We start from the raw sequence: 27,490 nt of genomic DNA on the forward strand, positions 1-27,490 counted from the left end.
ACTGTTGTAAGGGTTTCCTCCATTTGAGGAAACCATAGCTGCTCTAGGAAATGATTTGTGGGCCAAGTGTTATCTGGGAGGGGAGCCCATGGGCACTTGGGTGGAACATGCTTTGTTTTCCAGTCCTTCTGCTCAAGGCCCCCCTGCTCTTTTCTAGACTCGACTTCCTCTGAAGTGGATGGCTCCCGAATCTATCTTTGACAAAATCTACAGCACCAAGAGCGACGTGTGGTCTTATGGAGTACTGCTGTGGGAAATCTTCTCCCTAGGTAAATCCGGGGGGAAGGAAGGGATCAAATACATGGCCCAGAACCAAAAGTCTGCATCCTCTGTCGAGTGTCCTCCGGATAGACCCACCCTTGAGATCAGCCTCTAAAAGACGCCTGGGTCCTTGTAGAAGCTCACATAAGGAACGGTGCATGCGTGTATGCCCTGTACTGGAAGAATGCTCTGTAGCAACACACATGGCGGGGGGGGTGGGGTGGGGTGGGGGCACACCAGCATCACATTAGCCAGTCTGACTACTTTCTCTCTTCCTTGCGCCTTCTCCTAATTCCTCAAACTCCCCAATTCCTAACGCCCTGCCCCTTCCCTCTCTGCATCACCCTCCCCTCAGAATTTCTCCAGAAAGGCCCCAGCAAGCACAGCTCGACGGGCGTCGGTGTTAGAAACCGGCTCCAGCTTGGATATTAGCCCAGTTAGCCCTAGACGCTGGTTTACGTAGGATGAACAATGGGAACACTGGTTGTATTTATTCTGCTTCCAATAACATCCACGATGGGTGGCTAGAAGGCCTTTTCAAGGCCCCAGGCCCACAAATGTGCACAGAGCCCACATCTGCTTGCAGACAACACACTGATGCTCCGAGGCCTCCCAAGCGTGGGGTCTAGCCAACAGTCTTTTGGACTTTGCCAAAAATTTGCCTTTCAGAGCAAATAAAAGTCACCCAGTAACATCCCTGGTTTCCTGTAATGTGTGAAAACCATTCCCCTGCTTTCGATGACAGGCACCTGTTGCTTCCAGTCCTTGAAAGCAGTTTGGCGTCGGCAGTGGCCCCACAGTGACACGGTGCCAGAGCCACACGCCTCCCAGCTGCTTCCTACCAGCAGCAAGCACTAGAAAGTGCAAACAAATGCTGAGACTAGATCCGAGGTCTGCAACAGGGCAGGTCAGGAGGCCTTGGCTGCCCCGAGCTCCAGCCAAGCGTCCCCCTCAAAGGAAATGTTACGTGGGTCTCCTGGATGGTAAACTGGGCGGGAGGCAGAGTCTGGGCCCCTCTCGGGCGCGGTCCCCGTTCAGCCTCACCCCGGAGCTCAAGGCCCCCTTTCCCTCGGGTCCCTCACAGCAGCCAGTCCTCCAGTTCTGTGAGGCATTTAAAAGAACGTAGTGAAGTAAAGCATTCTCACTGAGGTGTGAATGATCCCCGAGTATCCGATTCCAGGTCCACTGGCATCTTAAAAAGAATCTGTCACCCCAGGTAGGCGTCTCTAACGACGGGCTTTCTTTAGAGTTTCTTGTGGGGAGGTGGGAACCCCCTGCAGAGGACACCCCTTCTCCCGACGTGGGGATGGCCTGTGGGCATCGGACACCCAGCACCACAGGACCGACCAGGCAAGCCTGCGCTGCTGGCGGGGATCTGCTGAGCCTCTCCCCAGGTGGTACTGGCTGTGGACATCCATTCCAATCACTGGGGACTTGGGACTAAGCCATCAGTCTAAAGGGAGGAGGCAAACACGGACTTGCTTCCCCGTGGTCTTCTGCACCCTGAAACCGTGAGGTACCCTGTGCTTCCCCATGCTGTCTCCTGCAGGTGGGTCTCCATACCCGGGCGTGCAAATGGACGAGGACTTCTGCAGCCGCCTGAAGGAAGGCATGAGGATGAGGGCCCCCGAATACGCAACTCCTGAAATGTGAGCCCCCAACTTCCTCCCTTCCCCGCCCGACCTCGCTCTTCCCACCAGCACACCTCCAAAAGGGGGAACGTCCTGTCAGTGATGTTCAGCCCCTCTTGGGCCCAGCTGTGCTGGGACTATTTTCTGGAAGTGGGACACATTATCCCTGACCCATGCCTCCCTATTTCCCCTCTTGAGCACGGACATGACTTTTCAAGGCCATTAGCGGGAACTGAAGTTAGAAATTGGGCTTCTAGGTATGAATGCGGGCACAAGGAACAGACCACCCAGGCACTGAATGCAAGACCTTGTCCTCCTTCACAAAGTGGGAGCCAAATGAGCTAAGCAGCCACAGGGATGAAGGGCTAAAAGCCACTATGGACCAGCCAGTCCTCCATTCACGCTACAGACCCGTGAGGGGGGTTCATGCGGAATTCAGGGGAAGAGGTGTAGGAGAGGAAAAGAATCTCCCGAATGAAGTAGTAATCCTTCTCCCCAGAAGGCTCCATGGGCATTAAGACTTCTCGAGACTCATTTTGGGAATTGGCAGCCGTGTAGAGCTTTTTCTTGAGGTGGATCGCTGCTTAGGATCCTAGGACTCCAGGCTCCTCGGGAAGGCGTTCTCCATCCTGCAAATGCTTGCTGGCCTCCCTCAGACACTCTGTTTCCCTGAAGCTTTGTGGATGTTTTGAACTTTGAGGCCTAAGCAGGAATGTGATGACCCTTGCAGTTCTGTCGAGCTGCTGACGAGGACTCGGACCTCCCCACAGCGGCACCACCTTTCCTGAACTGGCAGGCGGCCCTCCCTGTGCTACCCACACAATGGGGTCTTGTCAGAAGCCCTGGGATGGCCTCTGGGGAGGAGTCAGAGGGAATGAAGGAAGTATGGGCTTGGCCAAAGTGCAAGGTTGCTGTCTTTTTCCTTCATCATCTGGAGACGAGGCTAGGTCAGAGCCTGGACGAGAGTGGGAGACTCGGGCTTGTGAAGGCAGTGCTGGGGAAGAGCATGAGTGCAGAAGGGAGCTAGGGGCACCTGTGCTTGTCGGGCCTGTGTGGGGTCTGGTCAGGGAAGTCCGGAGACCTTGAGGCAGGGCTCCTTTCGGAGAGCTGGGAACAGAGTAGCCCCAGGACGACTTTTGGGCTGTGGAGTGTGGAAGGCATGGAGTTTTTAATCGCTTGCTTCCTTTGGCTTGGTGGAGAGGGGCAACAGCTGGGAGATCTGGTGTAAAAGGAGATTACTTCGCACTTCATGGTTTTCTAAGCGTTTCCCCCACACAGTTTCAGCTAAAGCTCGCAGCAACCTCGAGGGGCGGACAGACAGATGTTATAATTCGAATTTGAGGAGTAATGAAACTAATCCTCTCAAAAGTGAAGTGATGGGTCCTCCGTCAACTAAGTAGCAGAGGAGACGTTTAAGAAGCCTTTTGGACTGATTTCCCTAGATCACAAGGCTGTTAAATTAGAAATACACCCACATTCCTAATATGTCCACTCATGCTTTGAATATTTCTTCCACTTTTCATATACTCTGACAAACACGGGGCACCCGGGTGGCTCAGACGGTTAAGTGTCTGCCTTCGACTCAGGTCATGATCCCAGAGTCCTGGGATCGAGCCCCGCGTCGGGCTCCCTGCTCAGCGAGGAGTCTGCTTCTCCCTCTGCCCTTCAGCTCCTGTTTTCTCTCTCTCTCTCTCTCTCAAGTAAAATCAATCAATCAGTCTTAAATCTGACAATCACAAGACTAGTTCTCAACTACTAACCATAATAATTGCAGTCATTACTAGGTAACACCTAATATTAACTAAACAGTTATTTAGTGCCTAAGTGCCAGGCACTGTTTTAAGTGTCTTTTAACCCATACTAACTTACCTAATGCTCATAACAACCCTATAAAGTAGGTACAATTATTAACGCCATTTTACAGGTGAGAAAACCAAGGCACAGAACATCTAAGTGATCTGAGACACTGCTAATAAGTTTGTCTGAGCCCAGAGTCCACACAGGCCACATACCTGCAGGGTCTGTTCTAGTACCTATGCAGATTCTAGTCCAAAAGGATGCTAGAGGTACAAAGTCATATCAGCTTTGGACTGAAAACACCCTTGGACTTCATCAAAGCTTCAAGTCTTCACATTAACCACTCCCGGGAAACCCTCGTATCCCACGCAGCCTGTAGAGAGAAGGATGGTTCCTCAATGCTGGAGAGTTCTAGAAATGGTGAAAAGCAGTGGCTTTGTGAAATGTTTGTTCAGAAGCCTGGAATCCAAACCTTCGGCCATTCTCAAGCATTCGAGAGCTGGTGGAGAATTGCCGTCTTGTTTGCTCCACAGCGGGAAGGCCTGAGTGGAGGACAAAGTGCAGCTCTTGGAACTGGCCTCTGTGACCTGAACTTGGCCTAAAGTGGCATGCAGTTGGGGGCTTGGGTGATAGCTTGAGAAGGAAGCCCTTCCCACGGCTGGTTTCAAGGAGGGCTGTTGGGGTGGGTGCAGCTGGTGTCTCTTTATTGTGTTCAACCTGTTTACTTAGTGATGTAAACTGTTCAACCCTGAGTGGCTGGTTCCTCGCCCAGGGCCTGTTTAATCAGATGTCTTTCAATAAGGAAACAAGCAATGAATGTTTTGATTTTTTTTTTCTTTTCCTTTGGTGTTTGCTGAGATGATTTTGCATTGGATTTTAGGCAAGAGGAATGGAAACTAGAAATCAGAAACCAAGAATCAAAATAAAAACAGCAAGTAGTTGTAGGTGGTCCCTTTTGCTAGTTTGGGCAGAGAGAAGCCAGGGTGAGTCCTGATCACAGCAGCTTTTGGCTCAGCAGGGAAAGGGTGCTGGCTGAGAGAAGTCGGGGCCCCCCAGCAGGACCACCCCGCTTTCTTGCCTGGTTCTAGCCAGGCTACCTTTTATACATTACCAGCGGGTATACATTGAATGTCCTTCCAACAGCCTCCAAGACTGCTCATTGCTAGAGCTGCCTTGGATGATTAGGCCTCAGGGTGGTAGGATGGAAGAGGGCCAGCCTTCATCACATCACAGCCAGTGCATCGGGGGTGTGGGACCACGGGCTTTGTCAGTGACCTCCTGTCTCCTTGGTAAACGTTTTTGTACCCAGCTCGAAACATTAGTAAAATGTGTAAACCTCAAGTGAGCTCCATGTAGGATTGTGCAGACTGTGTCAGGCCACTAGCAGGCTGGGCCAGGTTGCCTGACCGGAGCAAGTGCCTGGAGCCCTCGCTCTGAGGCTGGTGGTCAGGGACAGTCAGGGACATGGGCCCTGCAGCCCCTTGTCCTAGGTCCCCCAGACAGTGGGGACGATGGCCCCCAGTTGGAGAGCCCGTGTTCCTCTCTTCACTCCCAGTTTCCTGCCTGTCTGCACATTGAGCCTCGGTAGGGTGGTCCTTGACATTGGCCTTCACAGCTCTTGGGACCCGTTGAGGCCCACCACACCTCCTGGGAGTTAAGTAAAATAGGTATAGTAGAGGAGACACACGGGCGGGAGGGAACCAGAATCGTCTTCTGAGAAGAGCCCTGATCCATCAGTCTGGACAAAGTCAGGAGAATCTGTGATTCAGACAAGTGGTCTTTATGAGCTCCAGTCCCTTAATCAAAGACGTAGGATATGTACTCACTGGGTACTCAGAAAGTAGAACCTCAACTTCACCATCCAACTATTCGGGGAGCTTGCTTTTGAAGACCAGGACCCACGGAGGGTGTCTGAAGACCACATGGGGCCACCCCTTCCCTGGGGACCAAAGGAGACACACCCTCCCCGCCACCCCCCCCCCCCCCCCGCCCGACCGCAGTGTCTTGCCTCTCAGAATTGTTTTTCATGAGTGGTACGTTTGCTCTTCAGGCTTTGGTTGAAAGACAAGGTACAAGATGGTCCCATGAAGTCATTATTTCCTAGATGGAAATTACACTCTTGAGAGGCATCTAGCACAGCTTCCTTTCGGATTTCAGTTCTAGGAATAGCTGTGATTCTTCCAAGTAACTGGTCTGTTTTTAACTTTTGCCTTATGTGCACCACATAACTGATTATCCCTTCTTTTCACCAGCCACCTGGGAGCTGGGAGCCCTGCCTCCATCCAACCACTCAGAGTCAGGAAGCACATTTTGCAGATTAACTTTGTGCTTTTGCCTTTATTTTCCCTTCCCCCTGATGAGCTTTTCTCTTTTCATAACCTTCCTATATTCCTGCTGTCTCTGTTGGGCACCTCATCTGTCCTTTGAAATAAATAGGGAGATCCTTCAGAGACACTGGGAGCAGCTGGGCCAGACGGAAAGCATGGGTCTAAGAAGTGGCAGCGGGGGGTGGCAGGGTTCTCAGGCTTTTCGCAGGCCTGGGTTAGGAACACCCAGGTCCCAGCACTACAAGTAATGTCTGCAATATGGCTTACGACTTGATGGAAGGAGCCTTGCTATCTCTTCCCAGAGACCAGCCTGACTTCCTTATCAAATAATGGAGTGCTTGTATGGCAGGCCCTGAGCTAGGTGAGGGGCACGGAGATGTGGTCCCTGCCCACATGGTGCTAACAGCCGGGTTCTGATCCAGTTCCAAATTCTGAGGCCATTCAGACTTTGCTCCTACTTGGTCAGAGTCCTTCTCTAGTCCAGATGATCTTCTGAGAGAAGATACTACTTACAGTAAACATCTCTTGAGGAGAACAAAGAGCCCAAGGAGAGTAAATCTGTAAGCCAGTGTGTGTACAGACCCCTGGCGTGTGTTCTTCTTGGTGGGGGGGGGGGGGGGGGGGAGGGTTAGGGGGAGGGGGCAGGCAGAGACCTACATCCCCTCAGACAGGATCAAGAGAAGAGCCCAAAACCTTTCCATCTCCAGGGTCAGAGGAGAAGAATTGTTGAGGAAGCCTGTTGACATTTAAGGATGAGATTAAGACAAACGTTTTCATACCCAGAAGCCCAGCCTGTACCTAGTGCCTTGAGAGGGGTGGGAGGCCAGTTTGTAATGGCAGCTTTGAAATGCTGGGGCTGGCAGAGGGAGAGGGGGTCAGCCACATGCAAGAAACCTGCACGCAGCCCAAGGAACAAGCCACACGCTACACAAACATTCACCTTTTGGAAGGGACCGTAGTCCTGTATACAATGCTTTCTCTACCCATCTCCACTGCTGAGCTCAATCATGGAACCTTGAGGCCCTGGACATACCACATACTTCTTAAGAAACCTGAGTCGATTTTTTTTTTTTCCCCAGCCTGAGACTATAACTACTACAAATAATTCACCCATGGATATTTGTGTCTATGAGAACTTTTACCTTTACGGGACATTGCCCGGCTTTTGACAGTGAGGGGAGGAGCTCTAAATTGCATACCTAAGTGCAAGTCAACAGCGGGGCTTCCTTTTCCAGGAGCCCTGCTTTATTCAAGAAGAGCTCCTGCCTACCCAAACCACAAGCACTCCAAAGAACTTGGGTGGCAATGGGCTCTGGAGGGTTGGTTTGTTAGTCTGCCTTTGTAGACATGTTTTCCACTATCAGTAGGACCTAGCCCAAACAGCCTTGTGTGGGAGGGTGCTGCATACCCACATGCAAAAATGAAGGCAAATACAGTATTCTACAAGCAGCATAATCTTTATCTGTAAGACAACACCCATCACTTTGCTGATGCATGTGGGGCAATTTACACAATTAGCACTGGTCTCCAGCTAGTTCTGTTGTGCTTTCACCCAACAGCTATCAGATCATGTTGCACTGCTGGCACAAAGACCCAAAAGAAAGGCCAAGATTTGCAGAACTTGTGGAAAAACTAGGCGACTTGCTTCAAGCAAATGTACAACAGGTAAAGCTGAATTTATCTAGGATGTCGGAAGACCCAAATGCCTTTGAATATAAGTCAAGGGGGCGTTTTCTTTGTTTTAAGAGCTATTAATAGCAGAGATTAGCAGTTAAATGTGTGTGTGTGTGTGTATGCATGCGCACGCGCACAGTGCATATGCACAATTATCTTCCCAAAACACAACAAAGATTGTGGAAATGACACAGTTGAAGCTGTCACAGACATGGGTTAAAATAGAAATTTGTACAATTAGAGCTCTATCTTTGGTATTTTAGGACGGTAAAGACTATATCCCACTAAATGCCATACTGACAGGAAATAGTGGGTTTACGTATTCATCTCCTGCCTTCTCTGATGACTTCTTCAAGGAAGATACTTCAGCTCCAAAGTTTAACTCAGGAAGTTCTGATAATGTCAGGTAAGATTTCTTTCTTTCCCCAGCCTTGTATTATAAAATTTTCAAACATTTAAAAAAAAAGTCTACCTCCTAAATTCAACCATAGTTAACATTTGGCCCTATTTTGTCTCTATTGTATACATTCTATGTGTATTTTTTTTCTTTTTGCTGAACCAATTGAAAGAGAGCTTAAGGCATATAACATTCTACCCCTAAGTCTTGTAAGAAGGTCGTTCTCCTGTGTTACCACATCAAAATTATCACAAAGAAATTGATAGTTCCTTAATAGTATTAAATATTCACCTTTCCATAAGTTCTCCAAATGTCTTTTATACCTTAAGAAAAAACAAAAGACAAACACAGGATCCAATCAAGAATAACACATTGCATTTTCTTTTATTCTAGGATACTCCTACATCTTTTTTCCCCCCAATAACTTTTCTTTTCATAAGGCCTTAGATAAAACAAACTTTTTTTTTTTTCTTACTTGACACACTAACCTCTCTCTCATCACTGCAGAAGAAGTTGGGGAAGAGATAAGGGGAAAAAATACTGACTGAGTGCCTCTACTAGGTGCTAGTGGGGCAGGAATTGGCTCGAGTACTAATGGTTACATGTGTATTACACATGTTCAGCACTAACAGTTATACATGTATCAACACATCATTACTAGTGGTTATACATGCATCCCACATAAGTCCTAACAGTTACATATGGATGTTCTTTACTGCTAATGGTTCCACGTGTATCAAACACTCAGTACTAATGGGTACACAGACACGTGCTGTGTGTAGTCTGGCCCTGTGTAAGCTCTTTATGGACATCAATTCCTTTAATGCTCAATACTATACAGTAGGTATTCCTGTTCCACAAATGGGGACATTAGGCTCCGTGGGAGATAGCTTGCCAAAAATGGTGTGTCTAGAAAGTGGCAGATTGGAGTTTGTAACCTAGGTATTTTGATACTCCCTCCATGCCATTAGAACAATTTTTAGGATCTTTAGACTATCCTGTGGGCCTTCTAGCATCTTTATCTGCAGAAGGCACAACCCTAGAGCTTTGACCTCAGTTCAGCCAGGGGAGGCATGCCTAAGGGTTGGGGCAGTCTGAAAAGACTGACAGCCTTCTCTGACAGGCCTAGAAGTCCAGTGGCCAGCCCAGATTTGTGGTCATGGGTTATAGGTCACTGGCACTGCTCACAGTTCACAACCAGCCCAGGAGGCTGGAACAGATGAATCACCCCCATTTTTTTTTAAGATAGGAAAACTAGCTGGGATTGAACACATTAGCAGTATCTAATTGTATCTTTGATACATGATACATGTATCAACACACCACTGAATCACTTTTTTCAGAAAAAAAAGTCACCTAAATTTTTAAGATAAAAAAATTACCTATTGAATCACCCTCCCCCCCCCCTTTTTTTTTAAAGAAAACTAGCTGGGATTGACATATTAGCAATATCTGATTGTATCAGAGATGGGGGAGGGAAATCGTCAGTTTTGGGGCCTTTACAGGATGCTGCTGAGGCTTAGGCCAATAAGAAGCTTATCTAAGAAATTGGGCCTTGCAAGTGATGATAGGGTTTCAGACTGAGAAACTCAGTCTGTAGGTTAACTTGCCTTAGGAGGAACCATATGGTGGAGATCTCTGCCAGCCTTCCTAATGGATCATCAATAATAGATCAGTAGGTAGTTATAGGGAAAACACAAAAATACTACCCATTCCTCCCAATCTGGAATCCAAGAACAGAATATACAGGACTAGCCATTAAATCAGCTGTGTGACCTTGCGAGGTCATTTCCTTGGTCCCCTCACATCCTTTGAGAAGTAGGCAGCTATACATTATCAAGTCATATCCCTTCTCTGGGCATCATTTCTCTCCTTTGTAAGGGAGGGTGTTTAGACCACATGAGGATTCAGGTTTCTTCTAGGCCTGACATTTCTCCAATTCCACAAGGGACTAGAAGCCCAACCACTGAGGAGTCTCTCAAGGGTCCCTCTGGGGTTTTGCTCAAAACTCTGCAGCGTGGATGGACAACCATGTGAGGACCCTTAGGGGGAACACAGCAAGAGACCTGCAGCCTCAGGAGCCAGGGGATTCCTTTGGTACTTCTGTTCACCTCAGCTGGGATACAGTGCCCATAGTCTCCCGACTACTAAAAGCTGGATTCATTTTCCTGTCTTGATTATTCTTTCTGCTCCTTTATCAGATACGTAAATGCTTTCAATTTCATGAGTCTGGAGAGAATCAAAACCTTTGAAGAACTTTCGCCAAACACCGCCTCTATCTTTGATGTAAGTAATGGAATTCACCTACTCAGGGCACCCTGGCAGGACCCTTTGCTGGACTCTATCCAAACACAAACTCCAGTGCTTTGGTGGCTCTCAGTCCATGGGTGTCAGTAATGAGTAGTGGCTGAAATGACAATTTCAGGGGACTGACAACAAGACTTAGCTATACAGAGCCAATAGGTAATTCTGAAATTTGACAATGACCTGGAATTCACTCCAGGGTCCACATCTTCACCTGGTCATAGTTTAGTCCCTTAGGAAACTTCATTGTGTGTTTCTAAGCTTCTTGGCTATCAATGATGGAATCCTGCTTCCAGATTAATGGAGGAACTCAAAGCTGTGAGTGGCTGGGTCTTCATGATGTAACAGAAAGCTCTCCCTTAAGAATAGCCTTGAGGGGGCGCCTGGGTGGCTCAGTCGTTAAGCGGCTGCCTTCGGCTCAGGTCATGGTCCCGGGGTCCTAGGATCAAGCCCCGCTTTGGGCTCCCTGCTCGGCGGGAAGCCTGCTTCTCCCTCTCCCACTCCCCCTGCTTGTGTTCCCTCTTTTGCTATGTCTCTGTCAAATAAATAAATAAAATCTTAAAAAAAAAAAAAATAGCCTTGAGGTCCTGAGAGAAGTCTACCCAGGCCTTACGCTTCTTCCCACTGAGGTTCTAGAAGCTGAACAGCCAAGGTCCTACCCAGCCACACTGGGAGAAGCAATCCAGTACAACCCAGCAAACACAAGGCCTTACCCAGCTGTCTGTTTGAAGCTCTGGAACGTGAGGTTGAGAGAGTAAGGGGAGGAGGGGGAGGGGTTGGGCAAGAGTGCCCTTCTGCCAGCGAGCCCCTGACAGTGTGATCTCCAGGTAAGCACCGTGGTCACTAAGCGGGCTAGAAATGCCGAATCTCAGGACCTGTCCATACTCACTGAGTCAGACTTTGCCCTGTCACAAGGTCCCCAGGGGACTGATGTGCAGAGTAAAGTTTGAGGAGCACTGGTATTACTCAGATCCCATAAAAGGGCCGGAAAACTAACCACAGTGTGAAGGTGAGGACCACAAACACTGTGACTTGATACCCAGCACAGTCATCATTTAAAAAGCACCAAAAGCTTTTCAAACACACTAAAGAGGAAAAGATGACTAGAACACTTAAAAGCATTACAACTAAGCCGCAGAATACCAAAGTAAAGTAGCTGGAAATTTTGTTTTGCTTAGCAAGCTGGTTTTAAGTTCTAGGACGTGATACTGAGCAAAACATGGAAGATTTCTGCCACCTTAACCCTCCCCAGCCCGATACAGTGGGGCCACAACAGCTTCTTTGCTCACTTAGGTTTGCTTACTGATGAGTAAGGACGTGAACACAGCCCCGTCAGAGACTCAAAGGGCAGAGGAAAAAAGTGTGGAGTCCACACACTGGGAAGGCTGTATTAACAGAGTAAGGAGGAGCCTGCATGAAACTCCATGCTAAAGCTGAACCAAGGAGAAAATGGAATTGTTGCAAACCATGACCATGGAGGGCCTGAGAATTCCATAGGATCCACAAGAAAGAAAATTCAACCAGGTCTTTCTAATTTCTCAAAAGCTTTGCATCTTATGTATGGCCCCCAAATACTCACAGAGAGCAGTCATCTGCCAAAATTAGTTTTAGTAGATGTACGCAATCATTTGCATAAAAGTTTGCTACAAAAAAATGCTCGCCTGTTACCTGCAGCTTCCCCTTTTGTTTAAAGGTATTTTCTTCACCTTCAGGAAGAAGGACCTCAAAGTCACAGGGAATAATAGGCATTTTTTTTTTGCAACTGACAAAATTTAGGTTTGCCCGCCCATGCGGAGAACATGTTTGGTCTTAATAGGCAGGTGAGGACAGAGCTTGGAGTGACTTCGGATATGCATCCCGGATATCATGCCCCAGACTCGTGGACCCATCTGGGTCAGGCAAGAAGTGTAACCTGTTTCCTTCCTCCCACCAGGATTACCAGGTGGACAGTAGCACTCTGCTGGCCTCCCCCTTGCTGAAGCGCTTCACCTGGGCTGAGAGCAAACCCAAGGCCTCCGTGAAGATTGAGTAAGGAAGCTGGGGGTCTTTTCTCTGATCAACTGATCGAGGGGTGTGAAGGAAGATGCTGGGGAAAGCTCAGTGGGGACAGCTGAGGGCCACTCGGCCTCCTGAACTGCAGTGTTCAGGCTTTGCAGAAAAGCACTTTTTGTCCTCAGAAGGGCAAGAAGGAGGGTATAAAAATCAGAGAGATGAGCACCAAGTGCTGAGAAGGAAGCCTGGGATTTGAGAAGTAGAAACATGCAGAAAATTCTAGCAGGGACAGGCAGTCCAAACACATGAAGCACAGTGCCTTAGCTGGACGGAGCCTGACGTGCCCAACTGTGAGCAGTGCGAAAGTCAGATGGAGACACGCTTATGAGGGCAGGGAGGGCAGCTTGCCCGTGATTATACCCTGGGCTTGCCAGCATTTGTACGGGAAGGCGCACGGTCCTGTTTTCCTAAGATGTGCCATCCCGAGAAGCCAACCCTTCCAAGAGAAGGCTTGTTTCCTGTTGGCTCCTGACACTTCTCCCTCCCTACAGCGGCCATCGGCAAGTGCTGTTGGAATAACTTAGGCCCCAGCTTTTTTCTCCACTGGCCCTGCTAGCACTTCAGCTTCTCTGTGCTAGTCTCTGCCTGGGGACCGTGCTGGACAGGCGAAGGCTGGGCCTGTCTATCAGGCATTCCCACCTTTCCTGATTCAAATGCCTGCCCGTCTCACCCAAAGGTAGAACATGCTCCTCTTTCCTCTAAATCAGAGGTCAGCGGACTTTCTCTTAAAGAGCCACATAGAAAACAACTACTCAGGGCACCTGAGTGGCTCAGTTAAGCATCTGCCTTTGGCTCAGGTCATGGTCCCAGGGTCCTGGGATGGAGCCCCGTGTTGGGCTCCCTGCTCAGCAGAGAGTCTCCTACTCCTTCTGCTCATTCTCTCTCTCTCAAATAAATAAAATCTTTAAAAACAAAACAAAACAACTACTCAACTCTGCCACTGTAGGATAAAAGCAGCCATCACCGATATATAAACAGGGAGGTGGGGCTGTGTTCCAGTAAACTTTATTTACAGAAACAGCTGTGGCCAATGAGCACAGGAAAAGATGCTTAAGATCATTAGTCATCAGGGAAACACAAATCAAAACCACAACGAGATACCACTTCACACCTACTAGGATGGCTAGAACCAAAAAGTTAGCGTTGACGAGGAGGTGGAGAAATCATAACCCTTGTGTGTTGCTGTAGGAATGTAAAATGGCACAGTCACTTTGGGAAACAGGATAGCAGTTCTTCAAAAGGTTAATAGAGTTTCTCTAAAACCCAGCAATTCCACTCCTTCGGGTACATACCCAACAGAACAAAAACTGATGTCCATACAAAAGCTTATTCATGAATGTTCATAGCAGCATCGTTAATAACCCCCAAACAAGCCAACGGTCCTTAAATTGATGAGTTGATAAAATGCAGTATACCCAAACATTATTTGCCAATAAAAAAGTACGAAGTACTGATATATGCTACAACATGGACAAACCTTGAAATCATTTTTAAGTGAACGAAGCCAGTCACAACAGACTACATAGCGTATGATTCCATTTACGTGAAATGCCAGGAATAGGCCACTCTATATATTTATTCTATAAATAAAAGTCGGTCAGTGGTTGTCTAGGGCTGGGGGTGGGACATGTGGGGATAAAGGGTAACGGGCTATACTGATAGGTATGGGTTTTGCGGGGTGAGGAAAATGTCCTAAAATTGATTGTGTTGATGGTTGCACCATCTGCGAATATACTAAAAACATTCAGCTGGACACCTTAAACAGGTGAACTATATCTCAATAAAGCTGGGCGGGTGGCGGGGGGGGGGGGGGGGGAGAACGAAACCAAGCAGGTGGCCAGCCCATAGGCTGTGCTTTGCTGACCTTGATCTGAGTCCAAAGGTGGGCCCAAATGCCTCGAAGTGATAGAGTGAGCATAATTAACAACCTCAAGTCCGAAGGGAAGGCACACTGCCAGGCAAACATCTTCATACTTGTTTCCTTTTAACATGAGCACCGTGAGGGTACCAGAGCAGAGTCCCCTCAGAGGGTAGAGGATTAGGGGAAGGAACCTCATAAAGAAGACATGTATAAGGGAGGAAAGAAAGTAGGCTACCAACAACCTTTTGTTTCCTATTTTGGAACACTTAATCTCGATCTCTGTGAAGGAAAGCCATCATCTCACCCTTGACTCTGAGATTAAAAATACAGAAAATGCTTAATGTGTTAGTCCATGAACCAGTCGAAATAATATGGTAGCACATGAGGCTTTCTCGTTCTCATCCCAGCTATGAAGAAACAAACCGATATGAAAGGACAAGAGAAGCTTTTCTTTCCTGTGTATGTGTCTCAGGCTGGATGTAACATATAGAACCAGAAACAAGTTTCTTCTCCTTTGAGCCACAGCAAGTTTTCTAGAACACAAGCATGATAGGGAAACAACTGTGCTGACCTGTTTGCCTGAAGCTCTCTTCGTTTCTTGAGGCTGTTGTAACACATCCCCAACAAAGTCAGGGGCCTAAACCAAGAGAGATTTATTTTCTTGTAGTTCTGGAGGCCAGCAGTCCAAAATCAAGGTGTTGGCAGAGCCGCAATCCCTCTGGAGTCTCTGAGGGAGAATCCATTTGTCACCTTTCCCGGTTCTCAGTGTCTCTGGGCATTCCTTGGCTTGTGGCCGTGTCTCCCTGCTCCACCTTCAATCACCGCCTTCTGTGTGTGGCTGTGAATCTCCATCTGCCTCTTATAAGGATACGTGTGATTGTATTTAGGGCCCACCTGGGCAATTCAGGCTAAGCTCCTCCTCTGAATATCCTTAGCTTAATCACCTGGCTTGCCCCATGAGGCAATATTCAGTCTTTTGCCGAAGTGCTATTTGCAGGTTCCAGAGATTTGAGATCAATGTATTTTGGAGGCGGGAGCAGTTTTCACCCTACCCCAGTAGGTAACCGGCCCAAGAGCAGGGGAGGGCCATACCCGTCTTGGAGTTATTTTCCACCCGGGGTTATGGATTTGCAGTATCTATTCATACCCAGTCCACGCCCCGGCCAGAGAAGGCATCTTTCTGCCCAGTGCCACCAGCCCTGTAGCAGAGAAGCAGCGTGAGGCTCGAGAACAAAGAGCCTGTGAGCCGAGATTGAGATGGGATTCAATAACCATCAACTCTAGAACAGTTACGAGCAAAGGCCTAACAGGAAAGAGTGGACGTGTTTGTTTTCAAGAAATTGATTTTGTGTATATGATTTTTTTTTTTCTCCTTTTCTCTCTTTAGCCTGAGAGTAACCAGTAAAAGTAAGGAGTCAGGGCTTTCTGACCTCACGCGGCCTGCTTTCTGCCATTCCGGGTGTGGGCACATCAACAGAGGCAGGCGCAGATTTACGTATGACAACTCAGAGCTGGAAAAGAAGATTTCGTGCTGCTCTCCTCCCCCAGACTACAACTCGGTGGTCTTATACTCCACCCCGCCTGTCTAAAGTTTGACGCGTCGCCTTCTTTGTAGAACCACACAAGTATTTATGCCCCCTGAAAACTAGCTGCTTTTGCCAGTATGACACATATATAAATGTACACCTTTACCTTTCCACAGGAGCAAGCTGCCTTTTGTGATTTTTAATAGTGCTTTTTTTTTTTTTCTTTTTGACTAACAAGAATGTAACCCCAGATAGAGAAATAGTGACAAGTGAAAAACACCACTGGTAAATCCTCACATTATTCAGTGTGTTAGAGAAACCCTTTCTAAGCCCAATGACTTACCTGCTCCTACCCCTGAGACCACAGGGCATTTGATGATTCAGGAGACACACTGATCCCACCGTGCAGTGTGGACTCCACGGGGCCCGCCACCGGCGCCCAGGAGCCGGGAGGCAACCAGCCCTAAGCCAGCTTGTGCAATGTCTCTGGGGTCCTCTAGCAGATGTGACATGGAAGGAGGAGAAGGAAAGAAGGGAGAAAGGTAGCAGAGAGCAAACAGGACGGAGCACTGGAGAGAAGAATTTGTGCTGTCCCATATGGGAAGGGAGTAGGAGAAGCCATGACAATGCTTCCAAACCCTGACCGAACCCGGTCCACATGGAAAACCCAGCCAGGCAGCAGATAGGACAGAAGGATGAGGGGACATTTTCTGGATTCCAGCAGGCAAGAAGAGGACAGACATATTTTTTCGGAAGTACAAAACAAATTTTTAAAATCTTAGCTACAGGACTGGATCTATGCCCATTCCCATATATGGCACATTTTTAAATTTCTAGCACCGAGCTTGGTGCTCAAATCTGAGCCGAGACTGCAGGCCCCTCTAGCAAGATACACTGCAAACTCACCCTGAGCTAAGCTGGCTCCACGGCATGATGGCCTCACACTTAGCAGGTTGCTCAGAGTAAGCTAATTGGAACGAGTTTGGTCTGTTAGGGTTACTTGGGCTTTAAGCCACATGTTCAAAAATATTGTCAGATTCTATTTTGAGTCTTAATGTATAATCAAAACACTTCAATTTTTTTACATTAACCTGTTTTGTGCAGTTAGTTATAAAAGGAAGCTGAGGAGGATGAAAATGAATCTTGCGGAGGGTTTCCTCTATGCCAAAACCAGGATAGATGGAGCAAAAACAGGATGAACAGGGTGAAAACCCCATCTCTATACCAACCAAACCAACTCACTGAAACAGTTGGGACCCAAAAGATAGGAAGTCAATCATGTTTCCTTTTTAATGGGGATTCTACTATCTCATGCTGGTCTACTGGAAAGATGTGGAAGAACGTTAACCAATGTTTATTAAGCACTTTATGCTCCTTGAGAAAAAAGGTGACATGTAATTTATGCAAGATACTTTTAGAATTGGGACTCAGGATATTAGTTAATGAGCCATCAAGAGGAGAAAAGCCTCTTTTCATCTGCTTTGGACCTTGCCATGGGTCTGAGGATGATGGAAATAGGGAGACAGGGTACACAAGGGTGCCGACTCTTCAGGGTCTACAGACTCTGGATCTCTCAACTGGCTCTGTTTGATGCTATGTATTTAGGATGTATGCACCTTCTAAAGCCAGTCAAGGCTGGATAGGCAACAGTGAATTGCTGCTTCTGGTAGTAGAGTATGCTTCCCTTTATGCACGTAACTTAACTCTAGAACCTGAGATATAAGGAATCTTTGCTTCCTTCTCTGTGTGTCACACTCTGGTTTCAAGGTTCCTAGTATAAAGAGATGGGACAGTCAGCACACCCCAAGGGGGGTGGCGGATGCTCCAATGGTGGCTCTGCTGGGGAAGCCCCTGGCCGGCAGAGAAGCGAGGCAGGCCTCTCCACCAAGGGCCCAGTGCAAAGTCAGGCCAGGGCCAGAAGAGGGGATGAGCTTTGTTTCTCCTCTTCTCTGCACGCACAAAAGCACCTGGGACAGCTGGCGATGGTATCAATCAGGTAACCAGAAGGAGGTTGAATAGGGAAAATAAAAGAAGACGTCAATCAATTCTCTTGTGCTTTCAAATCAGTAAGGATCCAGCAATGAGTGAAAACAAAAACCTTAACTACTCATACCACATCTTGATTTCAATAATCTAATTCTGTATTGTTCAGAGACCTTAGTAATGCCATCTTTCCAAAAGGAAAAAAAAAAACGTACTAGAACTGTGTTAATTCAGCTGCTTCAAAGACTCAGGTTTATAGCCTACATGAGTCCATAAGTCAACAATGGTTCCATCTAGAGTTTTAACACAGAAAGAAAAATGGAAGCTTGCAGTAATGAATCTATCTAGTGGCAGAGTGCTTGCCACAGAATGGTTCATTTACCAGCCCTGGACATTTATTAAAAAGCACTGAAAATGAAAACACTAATTAACCGATGACATTATTAGAACCATTTGTCACTTTGACAAAAACAGTTGGCACTAACAAGTAAAGCAGCATTTCCTTTCAGGATTTGTGAGGCCATGTATGTGTAACATTGTGGGTGAACAGGACTGAAACCATACGCAAGTCTGTTATCTAGTTAGTCTAAGAAACGATGACCTTAGTTTTAGCCCAGGGAACAGATTTGTCCAAATCCTGAAAAATGTCATGTAGGTCTTCTAGCTGTGCCTTGTTTCCCAGCCTGTAAGAATGTCAAACCTGAAACAGATACTTGCCAGCCCCTTTTCATTAGTGAAAGGAGGAGCACATCTTTGACTGACAGTGGTAGTAACTGTATGTGTATATACGTGTGTGTGTTTTGTGCGTAACTATTTAAGGACACTGGAATTTTAAAGTTACTTTTATACATACCAAGAATATATGCTGCAGATATAAGTAAGACTTAATTTGGTCCTACATCTCTAGTCACTATGAATGTATTTTGTATGCTATCTTCATATAATAAAATTAACTTCTAAAAATATCTACATATTTTCTCCAATTTGCTTATACGTGAAAAAAGGGGTCCTGGGTTTCCTTGGGGGTGGAGGACTGGTGTTCAGAGGGATTTCATTAAATACCAATTACGAAACACAGCATAAGAAAAATCAAGCAAGCACTCTTTAGAGAGGGGCGAAGAGCTTTCTCTCCATGCCACAAGATGGCTGCTGTAAAGCATCAGTAAATCAAAACCAAACTCATACAAGGCACATCGCCCAGAAAACGAAACACTAAAATGAACACAATCAGAAGTAAAATGTACAGACTGAGTTGAGTGCAAGTGCTGGCTGCAAATGGAAGTGCCCTCAATTAAAAAAGAGGTGGGTTTTCCCAAACGCTAATTGTCAGCTAAGAAATGATTAACTTAATTACAGGATGTGTGTGTGCGTTTGTGTGTGTATTAGAGGTGGTGTGCAGGAAACCATACATAATTAGACAAAAGCCTAAGACACAAGAGCTTCCCTAAGAAAAGTACACCAGCCAAATATCTTTCATTTGTGTTTTGGTGGATTGCATCCTAAAAAGAGAAATAATCCAGATCATCGCTAATAGACATAAGTGACCAACACGTTGTTTTGGAAAGTGGTCATACCATCACCTTCCTGAAAACATCATGAGGAAACTAGATGGAGACATGTTGTAAGGGAAACCAGGCCTACTCTCTTTGGGACAGAGGCAAGAATGAGGAAAAGTGACTCATCTCAGTAAATATGTGGTTAACTGAAGAGGACACGAGGCAGTTTATCTTCATGAATCTGAAATCCTTTAAAAATAGTGTTCATTTTCATAACATAAGAGTAAAGTCACTCATTGAAGCACATGATTTGAAGAATGCTCAAGGAATTGGTGTCACATCATAGTTTAGAAATTTTCTCATGACTCTGGAAACTTATAGGACATTTGGGAATTGTTGTGGGTTTGTTTTGTTTTGTTTCTTTCTTCCAGCAGAAGGATGGCCCAGTAAGGTTTACTGGACTCCTCAGTGCTAAACATTTACCAGACTTTTGGGTTTCACAGGCCAGTAAATTTTATAAAAATATCCTGGATCCCAACACAGGGATGACTAGCCTTCTATTTTTTTGAACTAAGGATATTTAAACAAAACAAAACAAAAACAATTAGATGCCAAAATGTTCTATTTCTTGGTCTGGGTGTGGTACCTAGGTGTGTTCACTTTGTGATAACTAACAGAGCTATACACTTATTTGCAAACTTGTGTGTATGTGCGTATTATTATTCAATAAAAGATTATTAAAAGAAAGAAACCATTTAATATCACAACTTTTCAGAGAAGGCCCATTTAAAAAAGAGTAAGGGCTTAATCTCAGACAAAAATAGATTAACTTCATGGGCCAGCAACTATTCTAAGTGCTTTAGAAGAATAAATTCATTCAATTTCCAAAGCAATCCAATGTAACTGGTACCATTAGTTGTACCCACATCAAGGGGAAGATTTAAGTAATCAAGAGAACTTCAAAATCTCACCCTCACATCTACCCAACCTGCCAGCACCTGTACTCACACAGTCAGCCTTCTCTTCTGGATGGCCAGTTCAAAACATGTCCTGACACAGCTGGATGCCTTCCTATCCTCAGGGACACAGCTCCAGAAATTCAGCACTCCCTCACCGCCATCAACTGCTGCCTTTCCCACTAGATCAGACAAACATGCTATTCACTCTCCCATGTTACAAAACAAAAAAAACCCCTCCACTCTTCCTTTCCCCTCATTACCAATACATTTCTTTACTCCTCTTTACAGGAAAATTCCTTGAGGTGGTTAGTCTCTGTTTCCGATCCCTACCCCCAAGTACTACTCTTAAACCCGCTCAAACCTAGCTTTCTCTGCCACACTCATGGACACCGCTCTTGATAAGGTTATCGGTTACCTGCAAATTGCTAAATCCAACGGCCAATTTTCAGTCTCAATCTTTCTTGACTCAACAACTTGACCCTTATTCCTGAAAATATCCATTTTAACCTTCATTCCAGGACATCGCACATTTTTCTTCCTATTTCACGGGTCATTTCTGTCCCTCTAACTAGTTTTCTCTTGTCTCAGACATTTGAACATTGTTCCAGTTACCCTAGGGCTCGGGCCCTTGGACTTTTTTCTCCTCTCCGTCTATACTAACTCCCTTCATGATCTCAACCAATCTCAGGGCTTTAAAAGACATCTATATAATGACTTGCAAATTACACACACAGACCAGATCTCTCCCCCAGACTCCAAACTCACATGCGTATGTGTTAAAATGACATCTCTTGATGCGGTGGCAGACTGTATTTTCCAAAAATAGTGGCAATAACATCTCCCATCCCACACGACCTTTGGCAACGTGCCCTTGCCACTTCCCCATCACATTACTCTCCCCTAGAATCAGAGATGCCTTTGTGACTCAATTGTAATCAACAGACTGTGGCAGAAGTGACACTGCATGAGTCTGAGGCCAGGTCAGAAAAGATCATGCCCTTTCCACCCGAGTCCCCCGGTACACTCATGCTCCAGAAGCTCAAACTAGAGACCCAGTCGTCATGATTGGAGAAGACTGGACCACAGGGTGGGGTCACGTGTAGGTGCTTCCACTGACGGTCCCCAGCTGAGCCCAGCTTTCAAGTCATTCAGTCCCAGTGTCAGACCAGATGATTTCAGCCCCCAGCCACTGGAATTTTCCCAGCAGAGGCCCCAAACATAATGGAATAGAGATAAAGCCATCCCAGCTGTGCCCTGTCCCAAATTCCTAACCCACAGAATTCCTGAGAATAAAATGGTGTTTTATGCCATTAAGTTTGGAGTCATTCATTACAAAATAAGTAACCAAAACAAATGAGTACTGAACACCTGAGATGCAACAGGTCCCAGACCAAACTCCCATTTGTCTTTCCTCACTTCCCCATCCTTGCCCACCCTCCAAAAAAACCTTTGTTTCTAAAACAATCTCTTTCAATTCAGTAGAATCCTCCTTCCTGTCAGCATCAGGTCAAAATCTTAACAGTGATTTTGACTTTTCTCACTCCATATCCAATAATTAGGACGTCCTTTTTGGCTCTAATTTTAAAACATATTCAGAATCTAATCACTTCACGCCACTATCACCTGTGTCCAAATCCCTCTCATCTTTTGCTCAAAATATTGCAAGAACTTCCTAACTAGTAACCAAAGAGATCCTTTTTAATTATTATCAGGTTTTTCTTCCACTCAAAATCTTCCTGCAGCTTCTCCTTTCAATGGGAGTAAAAGCCAAAATGGTCCTAAAATGGTCTACAGAACACTACCCTCCTTCCCCATTACCTGACTTCACTTCTTTTATAGCCACACAGGCCCCTTTGCCATTCCTCATATACTCCTGGCACATTCCGACGTGGAATTCTTCTCCCTCAGGTATCTGCATGGCTGGCTCCATTACCTCAAGTCCTTGCTTGAATATCACCTTCTCAGTGAGGGCTGGTACCCAGATCATCCCATTTGAAATTCTACCACCACCACCACCATATTCCCCACATCTTGAGTTGCAAGATGAAACACAGGGATAACCAAATTTGAATTTCACATAAACAAATTAATTTTTTAAGACAAGTATGTCCCATGCAATACCTGAGACATACTTATGCTAAAAAAGAAATTATCCAGGGCGCCTGGGGGGCTCAGTTGGTTAAGCAACTGCCTTCGGCTCAGGTCATGATCCTGGAGTCCCGGGATCGAGTCCCGCATCAGGCTCCCTGCTCAGCAGGGAGTCTGCTTCTCCCTCTGACCCTCTTCCCTCCCGTGCTCTCATTCTCCCTCTCAAATAAATAAAATCTTAAAAAAAAAGAAATTATCCATTGTTTATCTGAAATTCAAATTCAACTTTTTTTTATGTGCTAAATATGGCGACTCCACCCACATCCTTTATCCTACTTTACTTTCTTTCCATAGCCATTATTACCTCTTAATGTACTATGTACTTTGTCTTCTTCCTGCTAGAGTGGAAACTCTGTAAGAGCAGAAATATTTGTTGTGGTCAGAGTTGTTCTGTTGGTTCCTCTAGAGCAATGCCTGACATTTAATAGGCATTCAATAAATATTTAATGAATGAGTGAATCTCAATTCATTCAACTGTGGGTAAATCGTTTCTCAAGATCACAGAGCTCTAAGTGGTAGAGCCAGTTTTTGAACTCAGGTAGTCTTGTTCTAGCAAGCTGGTTTCTTAACCATCATACAGACTGTTTTTAATAAATGTTAAGGACCTTGTGTTTTAAAAGTCTTTCTTCACTGGGGTGACTGGGGGGTGCAGTCAGTTAAGCATCCAACTCCTGGTTTCAGCTCAGGCTATGATCTCAGGCTCATGAGATCAAGCCCTGAGTCAGGCTCTGTGCTCAGTGCTCAATGTGGAGTCTGCTTGGGATTCTCTCTCCCTTTCTATGCCCCTCCCATTCATGCTCTTTTTCTCTCTAAAAATAAAGAAGTCTTTTTTAAAATAAATAAATAAATCTTTCTCCACCGCACCCCTTCCCCCACACTTATACAGAAGGATATTTTACAGATATCATTGTGCAATTGCTGAAGGTGGAGGGAAAACGCCTGTCTTTGACCATTCAGAGCACAGCAGAAGAAAGTAATAAAGCCATTGTGTATGTCCATTCACCAGAGTGTATGAGATGTCACACTGGCCTAGCTTAAACAGTATTTTTAGTGGTTTCTCTTATGAAATTTAAATCTAAAAGATTTAAAACCCCCAACACACCCTCTATTCTAGGTGGACTAGTCTTCCCCATGAGTCTACAACGGTCGTTTTGATCTGCCATCAAATTCATGGATTTTTTTTTTTTCCACAAGATCCTTCTACACTTATTCTCTCTCTCTCCTCTGAATTTCTAAAAGCAACTCACCAGTTCCTTCAGCTGAAAATAATCCCTCCTTCCTCTTTTACTCTAGTTACCCTTCACCTAGGCCTCAAGTCCCTTATCACTCTCTATTCTGTATTTTTTTCCAACTTTTCAAATGTACAGGAAATAAACACTAGGTACTCAGATTCAACAAATGTTAACATTTTTGCCATTTTTGAACTCTATTCTTATATTCTGAATAATGTTTCTGGAAGACTTGGGGGAGGGGCACTCTTCACCTATATAGTAAATTAATGAAGTACTGAATCAAAGGCTAGGCATATATCATTCCCTATCCTTTCACATAAGTAAGTCTTCTTTCCTAAACTACACTGTAAAAGCCATGTATTATATAGAAGTGTGTGAGTATAACTATGCACTTTATAAATAACAAGTACTCACATCTACATTTTTAGTACTTAGAATAGATCCAAGTAGGCATTTCACAGATATCTGGTAAATTAATGAATAAACATGCCACCAATTTCTCCAAACACACAGGAAGTATTCAGTCTTTAAATCCCGATAAGGCAAACATCATCTTGTTAAATAAACTGGTACCAAAAAAACAACAAACTTCTCTGTAATTCTTTATTAAAAATACGGCTGTACACATAGAGACTGAAAACAGGATTAAAGATGAATAACCCATATTGGGATCATGACATCAGAACTTAACATACTGGTGCTTTTAGGGAAGTTGTTGACATCCAAACCACAGAACCAAGGTCAAAAGCAAAATACAAAGGTACCCTCAAAAATATTTACAATGAAGTAAATACACTAACAGAATTTAAAATAGGTACAAAAACTTGAAATGACCAACGTTACATGATTTCAAGGGTTGTCCTTTCTGTGCTTTGATCTGTCATGACAGAAGGTATGGGAAGTTTATATCCTTAATTTGACTACTCTCAGATATTAAAATCTTCCTATGACTTAAAAAGACTAACTTTTAGACAACCTCTTAAATGGAATTACACTATGGAAAAGAGGGATCCCCCAAAAAACACCTAAGCAGAACTAAGAGTTCTACTGAAAACCATTCCCAATAAAAACTAAATGAAAAATAAATATAAAACAAGGCTTAAAAAAAATACGTATTACCTGACACCAACTGTTGTCTGGCCGACAATATTTACTCATGAAAACATATCAGCTGTCTACCTTTATATTCAAACCAAGTCCTGAGGTTACTAGGGGCTGAAGCAAACTAGCACTTAGGATGCAAACATTCTTGGGTTTGTGATTTGAACCTGCCTTGCAGAGGGAAGTTTGCTGGTCTATACAGGATGAGAAATTCAAGCCCTATTTTACCCCTGCCCTTCCTTAACTTTCACAAAACATTGGTCCACAAATTAAATTTTCAAAAAGTTCCCAGACCCCAAAACTAAAATAGATGATCCCCTTTCATTTTCAAAGAAAACAATATTGGAAAAAATCTCCAGCCCGCTTATAAATTAAGCATTTCATATTTCTTCTAGAATACAAGTAGTTCTTTTTTGTACAAAAGAATTACAATATGATTTGTCAAAAAACATATAAAAAGACAGCTGCTCTTCCTCAAATACATGAGCTAATGATAAAAGACTTTTGCATGTTAATGTCTCCAAGTTCTTGTTCCTTTTACATAAAAAAGAACATTATGGTGGCAAATGTTAATTATCCTTTGAATATTGAACATTATGTTCTTTTAAAATCCATCCAGATCAAATGCAATAATTGATTTTCTTTTTAACTCAACAACTGATGCTACCAAACGTGGACTCAAACACACCTGTTAAAATGTGTAAAGCGTGTCTTTAGTCTTCAATGCTTTCAGGTGAGAAGAGGTGTTTTTTTCTTGATGCAAATCTCAAGGCAGAGAAAATCATTTTAAAGCTTATAAAAAGTGGACAGAGAAATATTAAAAACTTCTCTGAAAACTACAAATATGTGTAATTATTAAAATTGAAGACCGTAACATCAGTTGCAAGTGCTTGGAAGTCTTTCCTGACCTTTTGAGTTTCCACATTTTCTTCATAGTTGCATGGTGAGCACCCAGTGCTAGTAAAACATTCAGTGCTGGGAAAGGAGATAGAGTCTTCATTACTGTTTTTTTGTGAAAGAAAATTCCTATGTATTTGGCAGTCTTCCGTATCAAAGTATAGGTATTTCATTAACTAGAAATTCCATGAATACCCAAGTTTGGCGACAACTGCACGTCCAAATATTAAGAAAGTTAAGAGGAGGAAAATTCCAAACTTTTGAGATTAACTTATTCAGGAATATCCCACATAGTGAAGTTATTATCAAAAGTACTATTACTTTGGGCTAAGCAGTGACTGCAAAGGCACAGCAGATTGTTATCCCTCCAGATTCAGGCTGTAAAACTTCAGAAAGCTCTTGATGCCAGACCACTGCTGTGTTTAGTTCATCCTCTGAACAGTGTCTCTGTGTCTGTATCCAGTGTAAAGTACCATAATAAAGCTGTGGTTCAAAGAACAGAACTTTATACAAAAAAGCGAACTGGAAAGAATCTAAAGCAATATACTCCTGAACTTCAGGCCTTTATCAGAATTTCTTTTTCTATTAAAAAAAATTGCATAAATGTAAATATATCTGATAAGCAGGGAAACACCTTTTTAAAAAAACTCTGGTTGAATTTGGAGCAAAGAGCTCTATGTGCTCCTTAAGTTCCTGTTTATCCAATCCTCACTCAGAAAGGATTTATTACATCTACTGATGGGGGAACTCAGATCCAACAATTCACTGATCTCTCTTTGTGTGTTCTTAAAAACAAAACAAAAAAACCCCCAAAAATCTCCATTTGAACTAACAGTGTGGGTGGCATACAGAGCTTGCATACAATACGCTTACAAGAATTATACACTACACTGTACTTCTGTGAAATTATTTACCTGGTCCATTAGGTTATTCAGGGCAACCAATCCCCAAAAGAGCAAATTTAGCAACCCTCAGTGACAAAAATGCTGCCCAGCATTGTTTCCCAAAAATGTCCTTGCAAATAGTTTCCCTTAATAAGTATACAATGTGGCAAAAGTTCAAAGATCAGAAAAAAGTCTTTAAAAAATTAAAATTAGTGCATATACAAGTGGAAAAAAACAAAAGCGGGAACACCATTCACCTAATGGTGCTCCTTAATCTAAAATAAATTCTTCACAGATAATGGCCCCAATGGCAGCCACAGCTCTAGGATAGGTGAAACATTCTTCCTTTCAAGTAACAGTGTACCTGACTGAAGTGCAAGCAGCTTTGCTCATCTCCTGTTTGTTTCCCAAATGTGAAATGAGAGGATGAGAACAGTTCAGCTGTAGTGCAATTTGCTATCGGTTAAGGTCCTCAGCCATGTCCTGCGTGCTTTTTCAGCAAATACTACAACTGACCATTTGCAGCTGCAATCAGTTCTTGGAAAGTGTTTTCGAAGCAGCGCTTTAAGTCACTGTAAGTCACCACAAGCACACTCTTCTCGTCTCTGGAAATGAGGCTTATTTTTTCTGGCACACCAGCATCTAACTGAAACAGAGACACAAAATGGGAAGTTCATACCAGGCAGAGGATAATCCACTTTATCTATTTTAGCACAACTTTTGCAACAATGATTAATATTTTAAAAATTTCTGTCATATTCCCTTCTAGATATACATAAGCATTTTACATCACTAATCAGTATGCACACTTTTCAACTTGGATGTTTCCACCTATCTTTCATGCTTAATACTTGTTTGCATTATATTCCATCATTTCATTATTCCAATATCTTCTTTTTTTTTTTTTTTTTTAAAGTAAGCTCTACACCCAACGTGGGGCTTAAACTCACGACCCCCGAG

The 27,490-nt window shown here is 44.5% G+C and overlaps 2 protein-coding genes across 9 annotated transcripts in view; one reads left to right on the plus strand and one right to left on the minus strand.

The window, feature by feature from the left end:
• Window positions 1-18,784, plus strand: part of FLT1 (fms related receptor tyrosine kinase 1) — a 171,041-nt gene extending 152,257 nt beyond the window's left edge. For 2 of the 3 annotated variants that reach the window (XM_027590840.2, XM_027590841.2), the window contains 7 exons: window positions 158-269; window positions 1,811-1,910; window positions 7,576-7,681; window positions 7,954-8,096; window positions 10,289-10,373; window positions 12,325-12,419; window positions 15,692-18,784. In XM_027590840.2, coding sequence (XP_027446641.1) covers window positions 158-269; window positions 1,811-1,910; window positions 7,576-7,681; window positions 7,954-8,096; window positions 10,289-10,373; window positions 12,325-12,419; window positions 15,692-15,893 — 843 coding nt within the window. In that variant the 3' untranslated portion in view covers window positions 15,894-18,784. The remainder of the gene's footprint in view (window positions 1-157; window positions 270-1,810; window positions 1,911-7,575; window positions 7,682-7,953; window positions 8,097-10,288; window positions 10,374-12,324; window positions 12,420-15,691) is intronic. The other variant, XM_027590842.2, reaches the window with a different exon arrangement.
• A 5,453-nt stretch (window positions 18,785-24,237) lies between these two features.
• PAN3 (poly(A) specific ribonuclease subunit PAN3) overlaps window positions 24,238-27,490 on the minus strand; it is a 129,238-nt gene continuing 125,985 nt past the window's right edge. For 4 of the 6 annotated variants that reach the window (XM_027591457.2, XM_027591455.2, XM_027591459.2 and 1 more), the window contains 2 exons: window positions 27,047-27,176; window positions 24,238-25,724 (listed from right to left, as the gene is read on the minus strand). In XM_027591457.2, coding sequence (XP_027447258.1) covers window positions 25,567-25,724; window positions 27,047-27,176 — 288 coding nt within the window. In that variant the 3' untranslated portion in view covers window positions 24,238-25,566. Of the gene's footprint in view, window positions 27,177-27,490 lie in introns of all 6 variants that reach the window. The other 2 variants (XM_027591456.2, XM_027591458.2) reach the window with 2 other exon arrangements.

Source organism: Zalophus californianus, chromosome 3 (genome assembly GCF_009762305.2).
Source record: "Zalophus californianus isolate mZalCal1 chromosome 3, mZalCal1.pri.v2, whole genome shotgun sequence".
NCBI classification, from domain to species: Eukaryota; Metazoa; Chordata; class Mammalia; order Carnivora; family Otariidae; genus Zalophus; species Zalophus californianus.